The following is a 24,453-nucleotide window of genomic DNA, read 5'->3' as shown; positions in this document are numbered from 1 at the left end:
CCCGCCACCAGTCCCGCCAGCATCCTCGAGACTTACGTCGTGGCACTCACACCTTCTACTCCTTCAGGCAGGCCCACTATTCGCAGGTTTTGTCTTCTCGAGGCATTCTCCTGCTCCTCCACCTTTACCCTCAGCCCCACCTCCGTCTCCCGAGCCACCACACGATCGCTGTGGTCCGAGATCACTCCTTCAATGTCCCGAATCTGTGACCCCTGCATCTCCAAACACCACTCCATCTGCTCCAAAATATTCTCCAGAGGTGCCACAGCTTCTGCAATGGCCTTTGCATGATCCTCATGCATTTCTTTCCTCTGTTTATGGAATTCCTCCTTGATAAAAGTCAGCAGTTCCTGTACCTGGGGCCTTACAGCTTGCCCCTCTCCCCCCTGCATGCTGGAAGAGACTGTCTGTGAAGCACAAGACTGTTTCAACTTCCCAGCCAAACCTCTCACTGTTTTCTGACGTCTCCTGTGATCAAAAGACATACTATTCCAGGGGTAAACTACTCCTCTAACATTCACCTATGCCTTTTCATCAAAATTCCACCCGGATCTGGATAAAAAGAGCCCTTTTCTGTCACCAATCACTCCATGGTCACAAGCAGAAGTCACAATGTAAGCTTTAAGGAGCGGCACCGTGGCTAGCTCTGCTGCCTTACGGCACGGAGAATGTGGCTTTGATTCCGGCCCCGGTTCAGTTTTCCTGTAGTTTGCACATTCTCCCTGTGTCTGCGTAGATCACAACCCAAATATGTTCCTGGTAGGTGAATTGGCCACGCTAAATTGCCCTTAATTGGGGAAAAAAAAAGAATTGGGTACTCTAAATTTATTTTTAAAAACGTGTTTTAAATTATTTTTTTGATGAATACCTGTACTCCTCTACTTCTGTGTCATTAGATAACTCAGTACAAAGTAGCATTATACTTGGCATCTTCCTGAACCAAATGCTCAGTAGCACACTTTACACACCGAGGACATTGCAATGCCTCAACATCAACCTTTCAATGTAAGACGGACATGGCTTGGGGATCGGTTTTAGCGTGACCAATCCACCTACTCTGCACATCTTTGGGTATGGGGGTGAAACTCACTCAGATACGGGGAGAATGTGCAAACTCCACACAAACAGTGACCCGGGGCTGGGATCGAACCCGGGTCCTCAGTGCCGTAGGCAGCAGTGCTAACCTCTACGCCACCATGCCGTCCTATGTTTTTCAGCATGACGTCTGAGGTTTTGCACATGGATTTGGAGCTCGATCCATGGAGGCCATATTTGGGGTGTCAGGCCGGCCGGAGTTGCAGATGGGTGCAGACATCTTAGCCTTCGCCTCGTTGATCACTTGCAGGCGGGTCCAGTTGGGGTGGAGGTCAGCTTCTGTCCCTGTGCCTTGATGTGGCTGAGGGATCTAATGGAGTTCCTGGATTTGGAGAAGGTGAAATATGCTCTGAGAGGGGCAGATAAGGAGTTCCACGAGAGATCGGGTTTGTTTATCTTACATTTTGCGTATCTGATTGCCATCAAGGGGGAGTGGTGTCGGAGTTGATTTTATTTTTTGTCAAAATGTTGAGAATTTGAATAAAAATATATTTTTTTTTTTAAAAAGAGAGGCATGGCCGTCTTGAAGATGTGCTAAACATAGACCTTCACAGTAGCTGCTTGAGTCTAGCAATTTAACATTGAGCTTCTGGCTTTACAACTTCTACATTCAACGGTTACATCAAGATAGCAATCAAGGAGTTCCTGATTTTATTTCCCATCTCTTTTGAATTCCATTTCAAAATTTATAGGTCATTCTTCTTCTTCCTCGTGCCTTGAAATTCTAACTGTGTAAACGGACGATTCTTCAGCACTCTTACCTTGGAGAGAGAAGCTTGCAGCTTTATTCAGAATTCAGCACATGATGTAGGGTAATAACTCAGTACAGTGCTGTGTCATGAACGATCAAGCTTCAAAACTGAGGTCCTTCTGCCTGTTCCAGTGGATGTTAAAGATTCTACATCTCTATTGAGAAAAAAGTTCTCCTAGAATCTTGGCCAACATTGGTCCCTCAAGGCCACCAAAAATGGATTAACTGGCCAAATTGTGTTTGCCTACATGACAAATCCTGATAGCACGAAATAATGCCCTGGTTGGGAAGGAGGTTGAGATCTTTCCAAGAAAACAGAAGAAGTGCTATAAAAATACAAGCTTTGAATTATTTTGTCGATGAATGCCTGTACCCCTCTACCATCCTACATCTCTTTCCACTCTTCCTGCGAACATTATTAAAACTAATAAATTCCCCTAATTCTATTAGGTTTATTCAAGATTCAAATCTGCACCCGGTCCATGTCAGAAAAAAAAACTGTGGCACTTTTTGTTACCTGCCCATCGCCACTCTGTCTTTCTCCAGTAATCTCTCCCTTCTCTTCAGGTTTTCCTTCTTTGGACGATTCATTTTCGTTCACTGCATTGCCTGATTTTATTTCCTCCTTTGGAACTTCCTCGTCACTATATTCACCTTCCTCTTCATCTCCCTGTAGACAAAGATTTATTAAGCAATGGTAACAAAGGACACACCTCAACCAATTCAAATCAAACATTTTACATGGTCATGGCAAATTAACTTTTTTTTATATTCAAAGTACCCAATTCATTTCTATCCAATTAAGGGGCAATTTAGCGTGGCCAATCCACGTACCCTGCACATCGTTTTGGGTTGTGGGGGTGAGACCCACGCAGATACAGGAGAATGTGGAAACTGCCTCGGCAGGGACCCGGGCCAGTAGTGAACCCGGGTCCTCGGCGCCGTGATGCAGCTGTACTTTGCTCAGCTTGACAGCGTTAAGAAAAGATTGCAAGCTGGCTGCTGAAGGCAAAGTTTGAGGAATGACCGATTCTGACAGAACACAGTGTGGCCTTAAAACAGTGATAAACAGAATAATGCCACGAGATAAACAGACAAATGCTCTGGAATTACTTCATCAAATAGATGTTGGGGCAAACAAAATTGATAGTCCTAGTAGGACTGTAGATGGGGCAGTACAGTGGCGCAGTGGTTAGCACTGCTGCCTCACGGCACCGAGGACCCAGGTTCAATCCTAGCCCTGGGTCTCTGTCCATGTGGAGTTTGCACATTCTCCCCATGTCTGTGTGGGTCTCACCCCCCACAACCCAAAATGATGTGCAGGGTAGGTGAATTGGCCACGTTAAATTGCCCCTTAATTGGAAAAAAAGGTTTGGGTACTCAATTTATTTTTAAAAAAGGACTGCAGGAAATCTGGGTCAGCCACATTTTTGTGCAGTTGGCCTTGTCCGTCAACACATTTGTACCATAACAAAAAATAGAGAAACCCATTAAATTATGAATACTGCTAACTCTCTGCCAGTTGCACAAATCAAATGATGAATCTTTATGCACAATATATTAATGGATGAATTACATTCTAATTATAAAAATAATTATGAAAATATTCATGCCTAAAGGACACTGGTATTAGAAGTGACTCAGTGCAAGAATAATGCGGGGTAACTGCCGTCAAAGAACATTTCACGTACATAATACAACGTGATATGATAAGATGAATATCATTTACGTTCAATGCCATTACGATCAAGACAATTTAATAGATCCCCTCCCTCCACAAACCAGAAAAGGCACTTTATTCTCTCCCCCCGCACATTTACTCCATAGTGACTTGCAGTGGCTTCTATTGGTGCCAGCAATCCTCAGACAAGCACCTCCCTTCAGTAGTCACTGTTCATGTGTGAACTAAAACAGTAACCAGGCAAGATTAGTGAGGCGTGATGCATCCGAGCCTGACCGTCCAATTGCAGCAGCAAGATTTATGACTAATTTTTGTCTCTAGAAAATGTGAGCTGTGGTATGACAACATTAATCTGCAAATACCTCACCAAGCAATACAGGAACGTATGTGCTGGGAGCAACAGGTATTTATTTCACAGTATTCCAAACTTTGTTTCACTGTTTGCATTTTAGTTTAAAATAAGAGATTTAGCGGATTGGAAGCTAGTAGACAATATAGCCGAACATTCACACTGTACATACAACTGACAAAATGCTCATTCACGATACAGCACAATGCTTTTATTGTTCTTCTGTTCAATAGTAAGCCAGCACTTTTCCTTCCTCCTCCCCATCAGTCTCTGAACACATGTCCAGTTACATTTGTACAGTTAAAGCTCATGGAATAGGGACATCCGGCAATATATGAGATGATTTTAAATATAAAATGTACCTGTCGTGAAATTTTCCATCACATATTAGCTCAGGTTATGTTATACTGCTACAAATTGCATCTGCCTGCCATCTTATCGAAGGATAATTCCCCTGCCACCTCCAAACAGTACTCATGTAGAACCACCATTTCTGACACTAACGTCATTGCTCTGAGTGCGTACATTCCATTAATTTAACATTACATCAAAACCTCTATTTTACACAAATCATACAGGTAAAATACAAAAAACACAATATAAAATCTGTTGATGAAGTTATTTTCGTATCTACACAGACAGGGAGGAATACTCAAATCCAAGTTGTTGACCATACTTCCGATTGCCAAACGAAATAAGAATCAAGAGCAGAACAAGGTAGATCTTGTAAAAAAGATCAGAGGCAAGTGCAGCTGAGATGCTGCATGGAAGCAAGCCAAAATGAACCTGAAGAGATGAGACAGGCAAGCTCATCAAAAAAGATGCGAGAGAAGCCAAAACAACAGCAGAGACCACTCGGGAGACATCAGACAAAACAGGCTGCCAGGAATGGAAGAAAGGAAGCAGGTTCAAAGAAATCAAATTAAGAGGCAATTTCTCACCAAGGGAGAGAAAGACAGAAAGAAGCTCGGGTGAGAAGCAGGGCTCAGGAACAGGAGCTACAGCATAAGAGCCAGGAGAGAAGGGAGAGAAGAGTGCACATGCAAAGTGCAACCAATTGGTGGAAGGCGAATGCACCACAGGACCACTCTAACTATTGCCACTCACGCCAACACACAAAAATAATGGAAACCAAAAAGAAGTCTGCAAATTTGGCAACCGGCAGTACTTGCCATTAAATGAGAATGGTAACATCCATATTACCAGTACAGGTATGGCAAAGTACAGTACTGTACCTTCACCACAGCAACAGGACTCTTGCATTGCCATCGGCAACACAAGTATAATATTCACAGAATACCACCTGCCAATACTAGCACAGGAATGGTACAAAGCTCCTAGTACACGGCTCCGGGCCTTGCAGTTATCAATTGCTGGACTTACAGATTTCTGAGAACCATTCTCTTCAGTACTTTCATAGTCTGAAAGCACAACAGCTGAAATTAAAGAACAAAAATTAGCAAATTTGTAATCAAAGTAAAGTACTGCACTATATTACAACAGTACCAAGAAAATGAACATAGAATCAATCATTGTTTCTTTATTTAAGCCAACAGCCTATTCGTAACAAGACAACATAATGGTGATTATGGGGGGAGGGGAGAGGAGGGAGAGGGGGAGGAGGAGAAAGGCGAGTAGTGCTGACCAGCACACAATGTTTTCTGCTGCAAAGTGTGAATGAGGACAGGATCAGGATGCATTCCAAGACCTCCCCACAATTGTAAAGCTACCGGCCAACATTTATTGCCACTGCCTGTGGGTCCATATCCCAGCATTAGTCAGTGCATTTGGACAGTCAGGCAAAGAGTTGCCTTTCATAAAAAGGTAAATTATTTGGAAACTGAATCTCAGTGAATTAGGAGAATTGCTTTCTGAATTAGGAGAATTGCTTTCCAAATTAGGTAAGGAAGGACAAGGTAGTACCTGAGGTGATGCCCTAATATGGCGCAATGAATTTTGGCTGAAACCAACAAGCTTGTGTGTAGCCATGGTACTTACCATCACCACCTATGCCATCTTCACTCTCCTGTGAAAGAAACAAACTTTTATTAGTATCCATCCTACGATAATTTTGTTTTTAAAAATAAATTTAGAGTACCCAATTCATTTTTTCCAATTAAGGGGCAATTTAGCGTGGCCAATCCACCTAGCCTGCACATCTTTTTTTGGTTGTGGGGGTGAAACCCACGCAAACATGGGGAGAATGTGCAAACTCCACACCGACAGTGACCTAGAGCCGGGATCACCTGGGACCTCAGCGCCGTGAGGAAGCAGGGCTAACCCACTGCGCCACCATGCTGCCCCTGATAATTTCTTTTTTTTAAAATTATGTTTATGTGTCCTGTGATCCGTGACTCAGAAATTTTATCTGTAGTTGATACTTGCCACCAGACTTTCACCATTGCCAACGCATACGTATCTAACTCAGGAACAAAGACTAACAAGAGGTTTATGCTCCCCACCCCCTACTGGTTCCCCCTCAACTGCTGGGATCCTTAGCTGGCACAGAACATTACAAATCAGCAAGTCTCGCAAAACATGAAAAAACATCCCACCATAGCATGGAAATGGAAGCAGCAAACCTGTAAGCATATGGTTTGCAGTCAGCACAAGTTCTATCCAAAAGCTCTTCATCACCCTGTAATTCACAGGTTCAGTAAACGATTCTACACAAATTACACCTCTACCACAGAACAAAACCAACCGACTCCTGTGCTGTGCATATTGCCTTTAAAACGCACATCAAGTTCAATCCTAGAGTGAAAACCTAAAGACTGATATTTCACTGAACAATAAAAAGCATGAAAAATCTAACACAATTTCAAATCACATTTTAACATATTTATCCAAGCCTCATACTTAAAGGTCAAAACTGACATTTGTATAAGGAACCGAGTAGTGTGGATCCTATAGGCTGGCCTAAAGGATTGAGGACTGTGTGCTGAGGGAGGACTAGACGGGGTTTGTTAAGGGGAGGCATTTGTCGGCCAACATCAGGCGGCTGTTAATTGTTTCAATGATGCCCCCAGAGGGACAAAGTGTGGAGGTGGTGGTCGCCATGGGTACAGAGAAGGCCTTCGCCCGGGTGGAGTGGGACTATCTGTGGGAGGTGCTGGGGCGGTTTGAGTTTGGGCAAGGATTTGTGGATTGGGTCTGGTTGTTGTACCAGGCGCCGGTAGCAAGTGTACGAATGAATTGGGCGAGTTTGTCATATTTCAGGCTGCACCGGGGGTCGAGGCAGGGATGTCGACTCTCGGCGGGGGGGGGGGGGGGGGGGGGGGGGGTTTAGTGCAGGTGGAGTTGGGAGAGCATAGGGCCTCACTGCACAAGGACGATCTGATGCTCTACATTTCAAACCCGTTGGAAGGTACTGGGGGATTATGGGTATATTGGAGGAGTTCGGCTGGTTTTCAGGATGCAAACTGAATATGAAGAGCAGCAAGGTTTTTCCGATTCAAGCGAGGGGGCAAGAGAAGAGTCTGGGGGAGTTGTCATTTAGAGTAGTGGGGGCGAGCTTTCGGTATTTGGGTATTCAGGTGGCGTGGGGAAGGGAGCAGTTGCACAAGTTGAATCTGGCGCAGTTGGTGGAACAGATGAAAGGGATTTCAGGAGGTGGGATGTGCTCCCGCTGGCGGGATGGGTGCAATCAGTGAAGATGACGGTGCTCCCGAGGTTCTTGGCTGTGTTTCAGAATCCAGGAGGGATTGGTATGGGAACTGATGGAGGCGTCCTCTTATAAAGGCAAGTGTTTGGGGGCATTGTTGACGGCACCTTTACCGTTCTCGTTGGCCAGGTACTCCGGTGGTGGATCTGAGGGTGTGTGGACAGTGGCGGCAGCACCAGAGGCTGGAGGAGGCTTCGGTCTGGGCACTGATTTGCGGGAATCACAAATTTGCACCAGGGGGGCTGGAAGGGGGGTTTCGGGGGTGGCAACGGGCAAGGATTTAGCAGTTTGAGGACCTATTCTTTGGGGGGCAGCTTTCCAAGCTTGCAGGGTTTGGTGGAGGAATTTGAATTGCACATGGAATGGGTTCCGGTATTTGCAGGTGAGGCATTCTGCCGGAAGCAGGTACCATCCTTTCCTCACCTGCCGCCCCAGGGGCTACAGGACAAGGTGGTGTCAAAAACAGGGGTAGGTGAGGGTAAAGTTTCGGCAATTTATAAGGAGTTGATGGATTGGGAGGGAGCCCCGATAGGGGTAGTGAAGCGCAAGTGGGAGGAAGAGTTAGAGAGGGAGGTGGAGTCTGGGGTGTGGGAGGAGGCTCTGAAGAGTGAATGCATCCTCGGCATGTGCTAGGCTTAGCCATATTCAGTTCAAAGTGAATCACAGGGCATATGTGACTTTGGCCAGGATGAGCAGGTTTTTTTGAAGGGGTGGAGGATAGATGTGGGCAGTGCGTGGGTTGGCCCGTAAATCATGTTCACATGTTTTGGGCCTGTCGGAAGCTTGGGGGATTCTGGCTGGGGTTTGCCGACGTTATGTTGGAGGTCTTGAAGGTAAAGGTGCTCCCGAGTCCAGGAGTGGCGATGTTTGGAGTGTACATTGAAGTCCAGCAGCCAGTACCTTTCTATACTCAACGTGTTTTGATAAATAAACATGTAGCAAAACCTGTCCAAGCACAAATGTTACACCAACCAAAAAATGTAATTAATAACTTCACTACATAAATGCTGCAAGAGAAGGCACATTTTATCCTATATTACTAAGTATTCACCATCAACAAACTTTGCTTCATTTATTATTTAAGGAAACATTCCTGATTTATCATTGATAACTGGCCTTAGAACAAAAAACAATTAAAAGTTTTGTTTTGCTAAAGCTGTAAACGGTTTACTTGCAGGGTCTCAAAAAACAATTTCTCTTGGATCCCTTACTCATACAGAAATATTCAACAGATCTTTTGAGAGTCCAGTGCAATATGGAATTCTTGCAGATTCAATGCAAGAGTCAAGAACTGAAAACATACAAGCCTTACAGAACATTATTGTACAAAATACATATCTAGAGTCTCCAAGCCATATTTTGCATTACAGGAAAGTCTCATGGGTATATTTGCAAACTGATTGGAGCAAGAGGTTTAAAGAATTATGGTAAACCAGGCACAGCAACTCACAGCACAGAAACAGCAAGATTTGAAGACTGCCCGGAAGATTTTGGCACAGTAAACCTGCTGCATTGCTGATTAGACTGTTGGTGTTCCATCATAAGAAGCACTTTTAATGGTGAAAAATCTAGGCAGACTAGAATTGGCCTGAATTAAGCGAAACAATGAATACTGATTTTCTTCCCCTCTTATTGAGCTTGTTGGGAGCGCTTCTGCTTTGGAACATCCTTTAACCACAATCTTCAAAGTTGTCCATCGACGATTCTAAGAAAACACGTGGCATTAAGAGCAGAACTTGCAAAAGTCTCTCGTCCATATAATTCAAATGGACCTGCCTGCCAATCTGGCAGAATCCGAAAATGTAAATTGTATCCAATGAGAAACTGACCAGTGAAGACCAGTTTGTTCCATATAACGCTGCAAGCCCAATTAAAGTCAGCGCAATTAAAATGACCACTCATCTCCCACTGTTCTGTGGTTAGGGCTATTAATTCTGGTCTGGTGTCCACTCCACATTGAAAACAACTCCTCCTGACACAAGAAGTAGTAATGTTGTTTGGTTCTTAATCCAATGGTTTTCAAATTATCCAGCTTGGCACACAGTCCTGTGTGAAAGTCTTCCAAGTCAAATTAGCCAAAGATCATAGAAACCTTCAGCCAACCAAATGTGGGCAGAAGTAGTAGGGTTAGCAACTTGAGCTAATGTGGCAACGTCGCGATCTTAAAAAGTGGAAGATTCCTGTTATCATATTATATTAGAAATAGAATTCATAGTTGATCTTGCTGTCTTCTCCCCAACTCTAACACTCGATCTTTAGATGCAACAACCAGCTCTTTGCTAGGAGCTTGGATGGTTTAGAACCGTAATCATAATTTATTCCAACGTTTTCTACAAACACAAGAGATACAAAGAGCAGTAACTGTAAGAGTAAGGGGACAATTACCATAGGCACTTTTTAAAAGACCTCCTTCCATACTACTGGGATTTGTCCTGTGACCAATTTGTTATCTTCGTGTATTTTCTACAGATGCAACAAATTACAAGAAAAACAAATCATTGCAACATGAAATATACACTAGATTTACCTGTTAAACAAGAAGTCTCAGCATCAGTGCCTTTTACCAGTTTTAAAAGTGTAAGTTAATACTCTTTCTAGGGCTGCTGACCTCCCAGTTCTAGGTAAAGTCCCTATCAGTGACAACTTTGGACTGGGGCAAGGGGTGGGAATGCTATAGCCATGAGAATCTGGACAACTGAACAGCGACAAATCATTAATTTAGTAACTCAAGTTGTTACCACAGTACATTATTTTATCTCCTTCACACAAGGCAGACCCTCTGATGATGCCACTGGTGATAACAGATATTAAATCAAAAAGATAAAGACTAAACTGTTTGATGATATCATAATGCTTAGTAACTCTCACCCTGTTATCATCCATACATCACTATTGAGCTCGTCTTAAACCCTGCAGAGAATAAAACGGAAAAAAAGCAAGCATATGGATTGACTGTACCCACATATAGTAGAAAACATGAAGGGAAGACTTTTAATTTACAACTTTAGAGTACCCAATTCATTTTTTTCCAATTAAGGACAATTTAGCGTGGCCAACCAACCTACACTGCACATCTTTTTGGGCTTTGGGGGTGAGATCCACGCAGACACGGGGAGAATGTGCAAACTCCACACGGACAGCGACCCAGAGTCAGGATCAAACCAGGGACCGTGGCGTGTGAAGCAGCAGTGCTAACCACTGTGCCACCGAGCTGCCCACTTGTGAAGGCTTTTTATATGATTTGTCATATTCAATATCAGCCGAAATATCTCAATGCTTGGGCATGCAGTATTGAAAGTCCTATTGTTTTATCCTGAAACCAAAAAGAAATGAGCCAAAATAAAAACAGAGTGCTGGAAATACGCAGCAAGTCCATCAGCATTCAGCGTAAAAATATTGGATTTGTTTATTGTCATGTGTGCCGAAGTACAGTGAAAAGTAATTTCATACATGCAGCTCAAACAGATCATTTAGTACATGAAGAAAAAACAATGCAATAGGGCAACACAAGGTGCACAGTGTAAATACATAGACACAGACATCGGGTGAAGCATACAGGAGTGCAGTATTAGTCAGATCAGTACATAAGAGGGTTGTTTAGGGGTCTGGTAACAGAGGGGAAGAAGCTGTTTTTTGTCCAGAGCCTTCATTTAACTGAAGAAAAGGACAGTAAGCCACTTATGCCTCTTTTGAGACAACCTCAAAACAACATGGTTGACTTAATGAGATAACCTATACACATAAAAACGTAGAAAATAGGTGGAGTAGGCCATTCAAGCCTGCACCACCATTCAATATCATGGCTGATCATACAAATTCAGTATCCCATTCCCGCTTTCTCTCCATACTCCCTTGATCCCTTAGCCGCAAGGGCCACATCCAGCTCCTTCTTGAATACATCCAACGAACTGGGCCCACCTCAGTCCTGAATGCCTTATCCCTTATTCGAAGGTTGTGACCCCTAGTTCTGGACATCCCCAACATCAGGAACATTTTTCCCGCATCATGCCTGTCCAGTCCCAGGCCTTTTACACTGCTTTCCAGCTTTTTCAATGTTTAACTATTATTAAACCATCAGCTACTCTTTTACAGCTAGTTTGATTGTATTTTCAACCATTTAGCTGTTGCTCATTCCTTTCTTTGGATTTGGTCAATCTTGTATGAAGTTATACTGGCCTTTACTTTGTCTGCTTGCACAAAGGGCTCCCACTCAAAACATTTCTCTTTTCAGATGCAGATGGAACAGTAGATTTTAACATTTTCCATGTTGATTCTTACTGCCTTAGACTGCAACCACAGTTTCTTCCAAGCTTATATACTTTTAATAGGGACAAACCCAGTCACAAAATTATGTATTTTATATTTAGGTGTCCAATGTGCATCATCACATTCGTAGACCACATTACAATACATCAATAGGTAACTAGAAATTAAGTTTATACATTTGTTTCTGAAAATTAATGCATTTTAAAAGGCATTTATCGAAGCTACTGCAATAAAATCAATTTTCAGGCCAATTAAACAGACATTAACAGGCCAATCTTACATCCAAATGGACTATCTGCAGAAATTGTCAGTTAAAAATTATTTATATTTGAAAACTTAACACATTTCCAAAAGACATCCTTTTAACAACTCTTATGAGTACATGCAAGTAACTGTAACCTGTCAGTAACAAACCATGCTACTGCCACAAACTATTACAAATTTATTCATTTTGTAACATTCCAGCTTTCATCCATAAATGGTCAGCTGGTGCAACTAATGGACCAAAGTAACAAGACATTTCCGAATCCCTTCATAATACCGCTCAATTGTGATATGAATATAACTAGAAATAGTGCCATGTTTCCTCAAGCCTAAACCCAGTAACATATCCGAGATCAGCAAGTCATCGTCTGTTGGAATAAAAGCCTGTGGAGAGAGGTGACAACACTTGGAACGCAAGCACACAACGCGAGACTCATTGCAGTCGGGGTGGAAGAATGCGTGCCTTGCCCAGAAAACGGACAGACTGCCATTTCATTCATGTACAAGCCTCAGCAGCTTTGATCCACCCCGAGTGAGGGCAAAGCTCCATTTATAACAGACTAACAACCATCATACAATGAGGCAAAACACAAGATTCACAAACCAGAGTTCTAGCTTGCTGGGTCTCTCTCCAGGCTTCAAAAAGGGACTGGATTAAACCTCCCATCACTCTCAAAGTATTAAGAAAAGTACAGCACAGGATCTTCGGCCTCTAAGCCTGTGCCGATCATGGTGCCCTAACTAAAAAAAAACCTTCTGCACTTACTCAGTCCGTAGCCCTCTATTTCCTCCCTATACATGTATCCATCCAGATGCCTCTTAAATGTTGCTAATGTGTCTGTTTCCACCACTCTGCGTGAAAAACGTACCCCACATATCTCCCATAAACTTTCCCTGCCACTTTGAAGCTGTGCCCCCTTGTAATTGACACCTCCACCCTTAAAAGAAATCTCTTGACTATCCGCCCTGTCTATGCCTCATATAATTTTGAAGACCTCTATCGGGTCACCCCTCAACCTCCATCTTTTCAGTGAAAACAATCCTAGTTTATTCAATAAAAGCAAATTACTGTGGATGCTGGAATCTGAAACGAAAAAGAAAATGCAGGAAAATCTCAGCAAATCTGGCAGCATCTGTAGGGAGAGAAAAGAGCTAACGTTGAGTCCGATGGCTCTTTGTCAACGCTCACAAAGCTTTGACAAAGAATCATCGGACTAGAAACGTTAGCTCTTTTCTCTCCCAGACTTGCTGAGATTTTCCAGCATTTTCTCTTTCGTCCTAGTTTATTCAACCTCTCCTCATAGCCAACACCTTCAAGATCAGGCAACATCCTGGTGAACCTTCTTTGCAGTCTCTCCAAAGCTTCCACGTCCTTCTGATGTGGTGACCAGAACTGCACGCAATACTCCAAATGCGGCCTAACCAAGGTTTTATATAGCTGCAACATGACTTCCCAACTCTTGTACTCAATGTCCCGGCTCATGAAGGCAAGCATGCCATCTGCCTTCTTATTCACCTTGACCACATGTGTTGCCACTTTTAGGGAACTGTGGACCTGCATGCCAGATCCCTCTGTATGTCGATTTTCCTAAGGGTTTTGCCATTTACAGTACAATTCATACCTAGATTTGATCCTCCAAAATGCACCACCGTGCATCTGTGCAGATTAAACTCCACCTGCCATTTCTGTGCCCAAATTTCCAATCTATTTATATCCTGTTGTATATTCTGACAATCCCTGGCACTATCAGCAACTCCTCCAATCTTTGTGTTATCCGCAAACTTACTATTCAGGCCACCCACATTTTCCTCCAGATCATTTATATATACTACAAACAACAGAAGTCCCAGCACCGATCCCTGCGGAACACATCTAGCTAGTTCTCCATTCAGAAAAACACTCTTCCGCTGCTGCTCTCCATCTTCTAGAACCAAGTCAGTTCTGTATCCATCGAGCCAGCCCACCCCGAATCCCATGTGATTTCAGTTTTTGGATCAGTCTGTCATGCAGAACCTTGTCAAACAACTTACCACATAAACTACACCCAGTGGGTATCAATTTTCTTTGTCACCTCTTCAAAAAACTCAATCAAGTTGGTGCGAGGTGACCTTCCCGGTACATGCTGCCTGTCACTAGTCCATTTCCCTCCAAATGTGCATACATCACGTCACTCAGTATCTTTTCTAAAAGCTTCCCCATCACTGATGTCAGGCTCGCCATCCTGAAACCTGCTACACGTCAAATTCAACCTAACCGTTTGAACAAATACAATAAGCTCCAGATTATATTTGGGTCAGTGAACAAGCGACGAATTGAAGTATTCACGCTTGCCAAGCAAGGGTCGCCCACTTCTGCCTCCAGACTGGAGCCAAAGGCCGGCCACAGGTTGGACCCTGGAGCCCTCTCCCCCTCCCTAGGCCCGCTCTCCCCACCGCCGGCTGACTCCCCCGCCCGGGAACACTCACACACTCAGACTCGGCCTCGCGAGCCTGGACGCCGGATAAGTCCAAGACGCAAGGGACGGAGGGAGCGGGTTCCACCTCCGACCGGGGCACATCCTCATCTTCCTCGTCCGTGTCCTGAGACGCGCGTCGCCGCCTCCTGTCCGCCATCTTGCCGCTTGCAGGCGACCGGAAGGGCCCTCGGCGCGCGCGATGCGCGTCGGGGGTTGTAGGCGGGAAGACCGCCGTGGGAGGCGGACTACAACTCCCGGCAGTTGTGGGGGCAGCAAAGCGCTCCCTCTGGGGTGTGGTCAGCCCAGTAAAACTACAACTCCCAGAATGCCCGGCAGGCGCCAGTCTCACTGGCCACCGCCCGGAGCATCCCGGGAATTGTAGTCTTCACGGAGTTTCAAAATGACAGATCCCAGCCCCACTCTCCCAGGTGAAGACTGCGCCCTGCTTTAAACGTTTAAAGACAAGAAGGTGGATTCTGGGCAGGGTTGCCTCAGGGCCATCAAACATAAATGCATCCCTTAAGAGGGATCCAACTAAAAATAAAGTATGCTGAAATACAGTGTGATGTGTTATCAGTGTTGGTCTAACATCGACTGCAACTGGATGCAGTAAAACGATAAACAGGCTTCTGACACAGGAGATAGTCCAACACTGTTTTATTGAACCTGTTGATTGCTGTACATAATCTGCTGTGGGTTGACACTCTATTAACCTAACGGATAACCTCCTACTGGCTTGACCAGACTAGCTCTCTACCACCTGGTGATGATGTTCATTGGCCTGCGCACTGCGACTATCTCCCTAGCCATGTCCTGTGAGACAGGGAGAGCCTCAATGCCCTGTGAACTTTATAGTGGTGGTGATTGGTTGTTCTGTGCCGTGTGTGTTCATTGGTTACCCTGTGTGTCAATCATCGCCTCTCTGCATCTCATGATATACATGAGTGGATATTATGACACAATGTAAACTTATTAAATAAATCACAGAATTATTACAGCGCAGAAGGGGACCATTTGACCCATCATGCTTGCACCAGCTCTCCAAAGGAGCAACTCCTACCTTTTCACATTGCTTATATTCAAGTAATTGTTTAATGCCTCCATTAAATCTGCCTCCACCACAATTCCAAGCAGTGCATTCCAGGCCCCAACCACTGTCTGTGTGTACATCTTTTTCTCACATCGCATTTGATTCTTTTGCAAATCAGTACAAATGTGTGCCCTCTCGTTCTTAATCCTTTAGACCAGAGTTTTTCAAACTGTGGGTCATGGCCCACGGGTGGGTAGCGGGCAAGCTTCGGGAGGGTCGCAGAGTGATCGGTCATGGCGTTCTCGATCGCGGGAGAAGCGCCCAATGGCCATGACCAGCTTTTAAGAGAGCCGGCCACGACCGACTTATAAGTTGAGAACGTCAGCCGGGACCGGGTTTTAAACGCAAACAGTGCAGTCTTCCAGCCAAAAGCGGTGGCAGGGAGCAGGTCAAGCGCCCGGCATATGCACTGACGTATGTCCCTGCTTTTGGCATGAAATCACAGAGGAGAGATTTGTCCATTTTCTAGCTGCCAGCAAGCAAGCAACAGGGCTGTGAAGAGCTGAAGACGGATCGTTTTGTTATAAGGAAGAGAGGGCCAAAGACACAAAAAGCCAGAATCTCACAACTGAATCTGCTTGAGAGAGCTGCACAGGAGAGTCCATGGCAGGACAACGTTGTGCTAGTGTGAGCTGTATACAGAGCTCCAAGGCCTCTGATGAACACCCTACTAAGAAGAAACCAAATTTGGGAACAAAACAGTATAAAGATGATTTCTTGAGGTATTTATTTATTTATCAATCAAATTTAGAGTACCCAAATCATTTTTTTCAATTAAGGGGTAATTTACTGTGGCCAATCCACCAACCCTGCACATCTTTTGGGTTGTGGGGGTGAAACCCATACAAACACGGGGAAAATGTGCAAACTCCACATGGACAGTGACACAGAGCCAGGCATCGAACCTGGGACCTCAGCATTCGTAAGGCAGCTGTGCTAACCACTGAACTACTGTGCTGCCCGATTTCTTGAGCTATTTCCTCAATAGTAGCTTAATGATGTTTGGCACCTTTTCAATATAGTGTTCTGATAGGATGGCGGACTACACTCCATCCAGGTTTGCCTCGCCACTGAATGCACTGTAAAACATATGGGTGCATATTTAATTAAGTCGGAGCTGGAGGATTTGGCATGTTTACCCACCAGCCTCTTGTGATGATTGTTCTTTAAGAGCAACACAGCAGAGTAATGGTCTGGCTTGGGTGACCAATTGGGACTCAGCATGTGGAATCACCCCATGGTGACAAAGGCTCCTAGGCAAAGAGATATTTTGAGAGTTAGCTGCAGCCATGACGCTGCTGTACAATTTTTATTCATAAATACCTTTCATGTTCACTAATGAGGTCTGTGAAAGTGCATCTTTACATCTGGCGATGAGGATAAATTATCCTGACACTGCCTCTGGCCCAACACCTGTGAGCATCCTGTTTTAATCAAAGTCTGAGAAAAAAAATATACTCACCAGAATGCCTCTCTTTGGGCAAATAGATGCATTTGACTCCTCCATGGAGGACTGGATTGGTTGGCATGGTGGCACAGTGGTTAGCACTCCTGTCTCCCAGTGCCAGGAACCTGGGTTCAATTCCGACTTCGGGTGACTCCTTCTGCACTGTAGGGGTTCTACCTTTCCATGAATAAGGCAAGCGAGTTGGATGTTATTTCACACAACTGAAATCGGGGAGGAGGAGAAATGCAAAGTAATTCTCTGGTGTTTGTAGAACTCAGACCTATAACCTTATTTGTAGTCTAACAGTCCCAAGCATGGCTAACTCCGAATCATTTAGTGAGCTTGTGGATTTAATGAAGGAGCATTTTCAACCCCAACCATCAGTCATACTCCAGAGATTCAAAGATAATTCGAGGGCGAGAGTCCTGTGCAAATTGATCATGACATACATTGCTAAACTCAAGCAATTATCAGAGTATTGTGATTTTGGAGCCACCCGAAAAAAACATGTTATGGGATAAGTTAGTCTGTGGTGCGAACAACAACACTATTAAACACAGATTGTTTGCTGAGCTCAACATAAATTTTAAAGGAGCGTGAAAGTAGCACTGGTAATGGAATGTGCTGAAAAAGGTGCACAAGAGGCTGCAGAGTGCACAAAATGGCGGCGTCCACCAGTTAGGGCAGGAATCTGCAGCCAGCCGTGGCGCCAAAATCACCGAAGCAGCCGCAAGGTGGGAAACAATTTCAGCAGTTACGACCCCCTGGGCTAGTGCGCGGTCAATTCCTGCCCCACTTGAACCGGAGTCGCAACACAATTGAAATGAACAAATAATGTATTTCTGCTTCCTGGGCCTCAATTAATGAAGTCCTACAAAGCACTTCATCGGAATTATACTCACTCTCAAGGATAGTTTTGGCTACTCTTCCATCTGATTGTGGAGTGACTTTAATCTCTGGTGGTGAGCTTTGTTTAGCCATTGCCCTGGTCACCACTCATGATTGAAAAATATCTGGAAATTGTTTCTGTGACTGTTCTGTCTCCTTATCTTCTTTCGGACTCTGTGTAATCATGGGTGAAACTACAACCTTCACTCCTGCCAAATAATTCACCACAAATAAGTCTACTCCATCCACTGGTGACTTCTTAACCACTCCGCCAACTACTGGACTTGACACTAAATCACACTCCAATTGTATTTTACACAATGGAACTGGGATATAATCTCCACTTATCCCATTCACTAATACCTTAGCTTTCATTGCACCTTTCAAGCCACTGAGGTGACCTACAAGGATTACACCCTGTGGAAGACAAGATCAAGGTGATAAAGGAGGTGCCTTCTCCCACAAACACAACTGAACTCAAATTGTTTTTGGATGATGGAATGTGCTGAAAAAGGTGCACAAGAGGCTGCAGATTGCACAAAATGGCGCCGTCCACCAGTTAGGGCAGGAAGCTGCAGTCAGCCGTGGTTCCAAAATCATCGAAGTAGCCGCAAGGCGGGAAACAATTTCAGCTGTTACGACCCCCTGGGCTAGTTTTTTACTAAACTTATCAATGGTATTGACCCCCTTGCATATTCTGCTAAACAAACACCATCGTTAGTCTTGGAAGGCTTCTCAGGAGGAAGCTTTCAATGGAAAGCAATTACTGCATTCCTCAAGCCTGTTAGTACACTTTAACTCATCTAAAGAACTGATATTAACCAACGATGCCTCCCTATATGATGTTGCCCCACGAGATGGACGATGGGTCTGAAAGGTTGATAGGGTAAATGTCAAGAACCCTCTCAGAGCCCGAAAAAGGCTACTCACAAATCAAGAAGGAAGGACTTTCAATAGTCTTTGGCATCAGGAAATGTCACCAGTACTTACATGATAGACACTTTACCATTGTTTCTGACCACAAACCGTTCTTGGGTCTTTTCAAAGACATCAAGACTACCCCACTGATCATCTTGGCAAGAATTCAACAATGGCCGTTAATTCTGCCCACCTACGAATATACTTTCAAGCATCGACCAGGGGCTGGTTTAGCTCACTCTGCTAAATCGCTGGCTTTTAAAGCAGACCAAGCAGGCCAGCAGCACGGTTCAATTCCTGTACCAGCCTCCCCGGACAGGCGTCGGAATGTGGTGACTAGGAATTGGAAAAAAAAAAGAATTGGCTACTCTAAATTTAAAAAATAAACCTGCAGGATGGACATGTTATGGGGAAATGGATTTCAACATGGCTAATTGTGAGGTATTACATTTTGGTAAAGAAAATAAGGACGTTGAGATGTAGGCACTGTTGTTATCAAAGTAGATGTCAGTTATTTAGCATTCAGTAGTCATAAAGAAAAAAATTAATTAATAACCAGATAATGTTGATAGTGTTGTTGTATGAGAGAAGAATGTTAGCTGGAACACTGGGATAATCCAGTACGTCAATGGATTTCACATTTCACCCAAAAAATAGCAACTCCAACAATTCAGCACTGCATTGTGTAAGGACACTTCCTGTTGATTCCCCATTTGTTTTGTCTTCGTAATTTTTGGTCCATGGATCGTTCATAAACGTGAGTGTGATACCCAGGGTATGACATAAAAGATGTAGCATCTCAACTGTGATAGACCAATCGCATGTCTAGATGCAAGTCTTGAAACCAAACATTTAAAAATGAATACAGGGCGGAACAGTGGACAACATTGCTGTCTGCTGCCGCACAGCGCCAGGGATCCGGGTTCAATTATAACTTGGGTGACTGTGTGGCGTTTGCACGCTCTCCCCATATCTGCGCGAGTTTCCTCCGGGTGCTCGGGTTTCCTCCGGGTGCTCAGGTTTCCTCCCACAGTCAAAAGGTGTGCAGATGAGGTCTATTGGCCATGCTAAATTGCCCCTTAGTGTCCAAAGATTAAGTGGCGTCATAGGGATAGTGTGGGGAAGTGGTCCTAGGTAGGGTGCTCTTTCGGAGGGTTGGTGCCAGGCCCGATGGATCAAATGGCCTCTTTCTGCATAGTGGGGATTCTATGATTAATGGAGACATACGTTTTTTAAAAATTCAGAGTGCCCAGTTCATGTTTTCCAATTAAGGGGCAATTTAGCGTGGCCAATCCACCTATCCTGCACATCTTTGGGTTGCGGGGGCGAAACCCACGCAAACGGGGAGAATGTGCAAAATGGAGACATACTTTTAAGTTGAACAGAGGAAGCAACAAAATCAAAGTCATAAAGTTTTGTATTTTGGGTCGAAGAACCCAGGCTTTATGGCGCCCAGGAGATTGGAGGGGGATTTGTATTTGCGTAGGCCAGGGACGGTATCCTGCCCGGCAATCGACAGCAATTGGTTCCTGTCAGTTGGGGGTTTTCGGAGGGAACCCAGGTGAAACCACTGGATCCTCGTGGTGGAAGCACCCCTCTCTCTCTGCTCTGCTTCCTACTGTCTGGAGGGAGAAACCTTCTGGACCCTCAAAGACGAAGCTGTCTCTTTTTCTCTCAAATGCTGGCTGCCTACAATTTCTGTGAGTCTCCAGTGAAAACCATTACAAGCTGAAAGAAAAGATCATCCACTTGAAAGCCTAGAGTGAAGAAGAAACTAACTGGAAAATGTCCATCTAAAACAAAGATTCTTATTCTTTTACTTACATCATTATTTCACACCCCTCCTTCCCCTCTGTGTTTATTTGTCTGTGTGTGTCTGTGTGTGTCTGTGTGTGTGTATATATATATATATATATATATATATATATATAGAGGGCGGGGAAAGTTAAAGATCCCTGGCGCTGTGCGGCAGCAGACAGCAATGTTAACCACTGTCCACTGTTCCGCCCTGTATTCATTTTTAAATGTTTGGTTTCAAGACTTGCATCTAGACGTGCGATTGGTCTATCACAGTTGAGATGCTACATCTTTTATGTCATACCCTGGGTATCACACTCGCGTTTATGAACGATCCATGGACCAAAAATTACGAAGACAAAACAAAGTTAAAGGGTGGGGAAGTTGGAGATTAGATAGTTGTTAACCAGTTGTATTTGTTGTCTATTTAATTATAGTTACTGTTAATAATAAAAAGTTTGTGTTTAAATTTACAAACCTGGTGGCTGTAGTTTTTGGACAACCAAAGACCTTGGGTATTTTATAATGATGTCTAATTTTGCCTGTGTTGTGACTTTGGGTCAAGTGCGACTGCACTTTACTGCGCACTGGCCCAGTAACAACTGGAATACGTATGAAGTCGGAGCAGAACTAGCCATTCGGCCCTTCAAGCCTACTTTGCCACCCTCTGGATCGAAGTGTTGTCCACAAATCCCCTCTTAACCTCCTGTCACTTGATAAGATTTGATAAGATACTGGATGATTTGATTTGATTGTGGCTTCAAATCCACCCCCCCCCCCCCCCCCCCACCACTCCCAATCAGGTACCCTTTGACTCTCTTTTCAATCAAGAATCGATCTAACTCAGCCTTAAAAATGACCAACGACCCTCCTCCACTGGGATGAGTAAGAGAATTCCACACAACAACCCTAAGGGAAGAAACTTCTCCTCACCTTCATCTTAACAGGGAGACCCTTTATTTTGAAACTGCATCCCCTTAATTTTAGTCTCTCCAACAATAGAAATATCCACTCAGCATCCCCTCTGTCAGGGTCTTAAAAGTTTCAATAAAATTACCTCTCATTCTTCTAAACTTAAATGGCTACAGGAGAAACGTGCCCAAACCTTTCTCACAAGAAAGCACCTTCATTCCAGAGATCAGTCGAGTGAGCCTTAGAGTCATAGAAGTACATAGCACAGGAAAGGCCCTTTGGCCCATTGTTTCTGTGCCGGTCAAAAACAACCACCTAAGTATTCTAATTCCATTTTCCAGCACTTGGTCCATAACCTTGTATGCCTTGGTATTGCAAGCGCACACCTAAATACTTCCTAAGTATTATGAAGGTCTCTGACTCCACCCCCTTTTCAGGCAGTGAGTTCCAGGCTTCCACCACCCTCTGGATCGAAGTGTTGTCCACAAATCCCCTCTTAACCTCCTGTCACTTACCTTAAACATATGCCACTTGGTCATTGGTCCCTCCACCAAGGGGAAAAGTTTCTTCCTGTCTACTCTATCTATGCCCCTCATAAGTTTCTACATCTCAGTCATGTACCCCCTCAGTCTCCTCTGCTCCAAGGAAAACTACCTCAGTCTATCCAATCTTTCTTCATAACTAAAACTCGCCAGCCCAGGCAACATCCTGGTAAATCTCCTGTGCACCCTTTCTAGTGCTATCACATCCCTCCTGTAATGTGGATTCCAGAGTTGCACACAGTACTCTAGCTGTGGCCTAACCAATGTTTTATACAGCTCCAGCATTCCCTCACTGCTCTTAAACTTTATGCCTCGGCTAATAAAGGCAAGTACGGTATACCATATGCCTTCTTAACCATTGCACCGATGTACATGCACACCAAGGTCACTCTGATCCTCGGTGCTTCCTGGGGTCCTGCCGTTCACTCATGTATTCTCTTGCCTTGTTTGTCCTGCCCAGGTACATCATCTCACACTTATCTGGATCAAATTCCATTTGCCACTGATCAGCCCATCTATAATCCTCCTGTATTCTAAAGCTATCCTCCTCACTATTTACCACCCCACCAATTTTTGTGTCATCCACCAATTTACTGATCAACCCTCCTACATTTAAGCCTAAATCATTTACATAAACCACGAACAGCAAAGGCCCCAATACTGATCCCTGTGGGACCCCACTGGATACAGGCATCCAGTCAGAAAAACATCCTTCAAGCATCACCCTCTGCTTCCTGCCACTCAGCCAATTCTGGATCCAATTTGCCAAATTCCCTTGGATCCCATTGGCCCTTACCTTCGCTATCTGTCTCCCATTTGGGACCTCATCAAAAGCCTTGCTGAAGTCCAACTAGACTATGTCAAAAACATTGCCCTCATCTACACACCTGGTTATGTCTTCGAAAAATTCAATCAAGTGACCTTCCATTAACAAAACCAGGCTGACTGTTCATGATTAATCCCTGCCTCTCCAAATGCAGATTAATTCTGTCTCGCAGAATTGCTTCCAATCGTTTCCCCACCATTGACATTAGACTGACTGGCTTGTAGTTTCCTGGTTTATCCCTTCCTCCTTTCTTGCATAATGGTAGCACATTGGCTATCCTCCAGTGCTCTGGCACCTCTCCTGTGGCCAGAGAGGAATTGAAAATTATTGCCAGCACCCCTGTTATTTCCCCTGGCCTCGATCAATAGCCTGGAATATATTTCATCCAGCCCTTGAGATTTATCTACTTTGAAGCCTGCTTTCTCTACCCACACTGTCCTCACGAGTGAACACCAACACAAAGTACTCTTTAGAACCCTATCATGTCCTTCAGATCCACACACAAATTGCCACTGTGGTCTTTAATGGGCCCTACTCTTTCCCTAGTTATCCTTTTACCCTTAATGTACTTGTAAAACAATTTAGGATTTTCCTTTATTTTATTTGTTAGTATTGTTTCATGTTCCCTTTTTGCTCTCCTAATTTCCTTTTTAAGTTCCCCGTTGCACGTTCTATACACCTCTAGGGCTTCTGCTGTTGAGCTCTCGATATTTGCCATAAATCTCCCTGTTTCTCTTTATCCAATGCTGGATAATAACAATCTCTATTAGTGTCATAAGTAGGCTTACATTAACACTGCAACACATTTAGTGAAAATACCCTAGTCACTAAACTCCGGTGCACTTGAGGGAGAATTCAGAACGTCCAATTCACCTAACAAGCACATCTTTTGGGACTTGTGGGAGGAAACCGGAGCACCTGGAGGAAACCCACGCAGACATGGAGAGAACGTGCAGACTCCGCGCAGACAGTGACCCAAGCCGGGAATCGAACCCGGGTCCCTGGCGCTGTGAAGCAACAATGCTAACCACTGTGCTACCGTGCCACCCGTATATCCCTTGACATCCACGGTTCTCTGGATTTATTGGCCCCACCCCTTTTCTTTACTGGAACATGTTGGCCATGTCCTCTATTTCAATCTTGTATCCCACTGTTCTGACAAAGAAGCGTCTGTCACCTTTTCTGAACTGCTTCAAATGTTATTATATCCTTTCTTGGGTAAGGAGACCTAAACTGTTCACAGAACTCCAGATGTGGTCTCACCATTGCTCAAACAATTGTTGCAAAACTTCCTTTCCCTTGCAATAAGCAACAGTTGTCTTCCTTATGACTTCTTTTAAAAAAAAAAAAATTTTGATTACACAATTCATTTTTCCAATTAAGGTGCAATTTAGCGTGGCCAATCCACTTACAGCTTTGGCATGAAAACACGATGAGAATGGGCAGCACGGCGGCACAGTGGTTAGCACAGCTGCATCACGGTGCCAAGGTCCCAGGTTCGATCCCG

At 44.3% G+C, this 24,453-nt stretch overlaps 1 protein-coding gene across 4 annotated transcripts in view; it reads right to left on the bottom strand.

The window, feature by feature from the left end:
• Positions 1-14,710, bottom strand: part of casc3 (casc3 exon junction complex subunit) — a 32,974-nt gene extending 18,264 nt beyond the window's left edge. For 2 of the 4 annotated variants that reach the window (XM_038778659.1, XM_038778660.1), the window contains exons 1-4: positions 14,537-14,710; positions 5,875-5,902; positions 5,260-5,312; positions 2,364-2,516 (exon numbers count right to left, since the gene is read on the bottom strand). In XM_038778659.1, the coding sequence (XP_038634587.1) occupies positions 2,364-2,516; positions 5,260-5,312; positions 5,875-5,902; positions 14,537-14,683 (381 nt within the window). In that variant the 5' untranslated portion in view covers positions 14,684-14,710. Of the gene's footprint in view, positions 1-2,363; positions 2,517-5,259; positions 5,313-5,874; positions 5,903-9,925; positions 9,944-14,536 lie in introns of those variants that run through there. The other 2 variants (XM_038778662.1, XM_038778661.1) reach the window with 2 other exon arrangements.
• Between the last annotated feature and the right edge of the window lie 9,743 nt (positions 14,711-24,453).

The sequence above is a fragment of the Scyliorhinus canicula genome, chromosome 19 (assembly GCF_902713615.1).
Source record: "Scyliorhinus canicula chromosome 19, sScyCan1.1, whole genome shotgun sequence".
In the NCBI taxonomy this organism is placed as follows: domain Eukaryota; kingdom Metazoa; phylum Chordata; class Chondrichthyes; order Carcharhiniformes; family Scyliorhinidae; genus Scyliorhinus; species Scyliorhinus canicula.
This window is presented reverse-complemented; position numbering and strand designations above follow the sequence as displayed.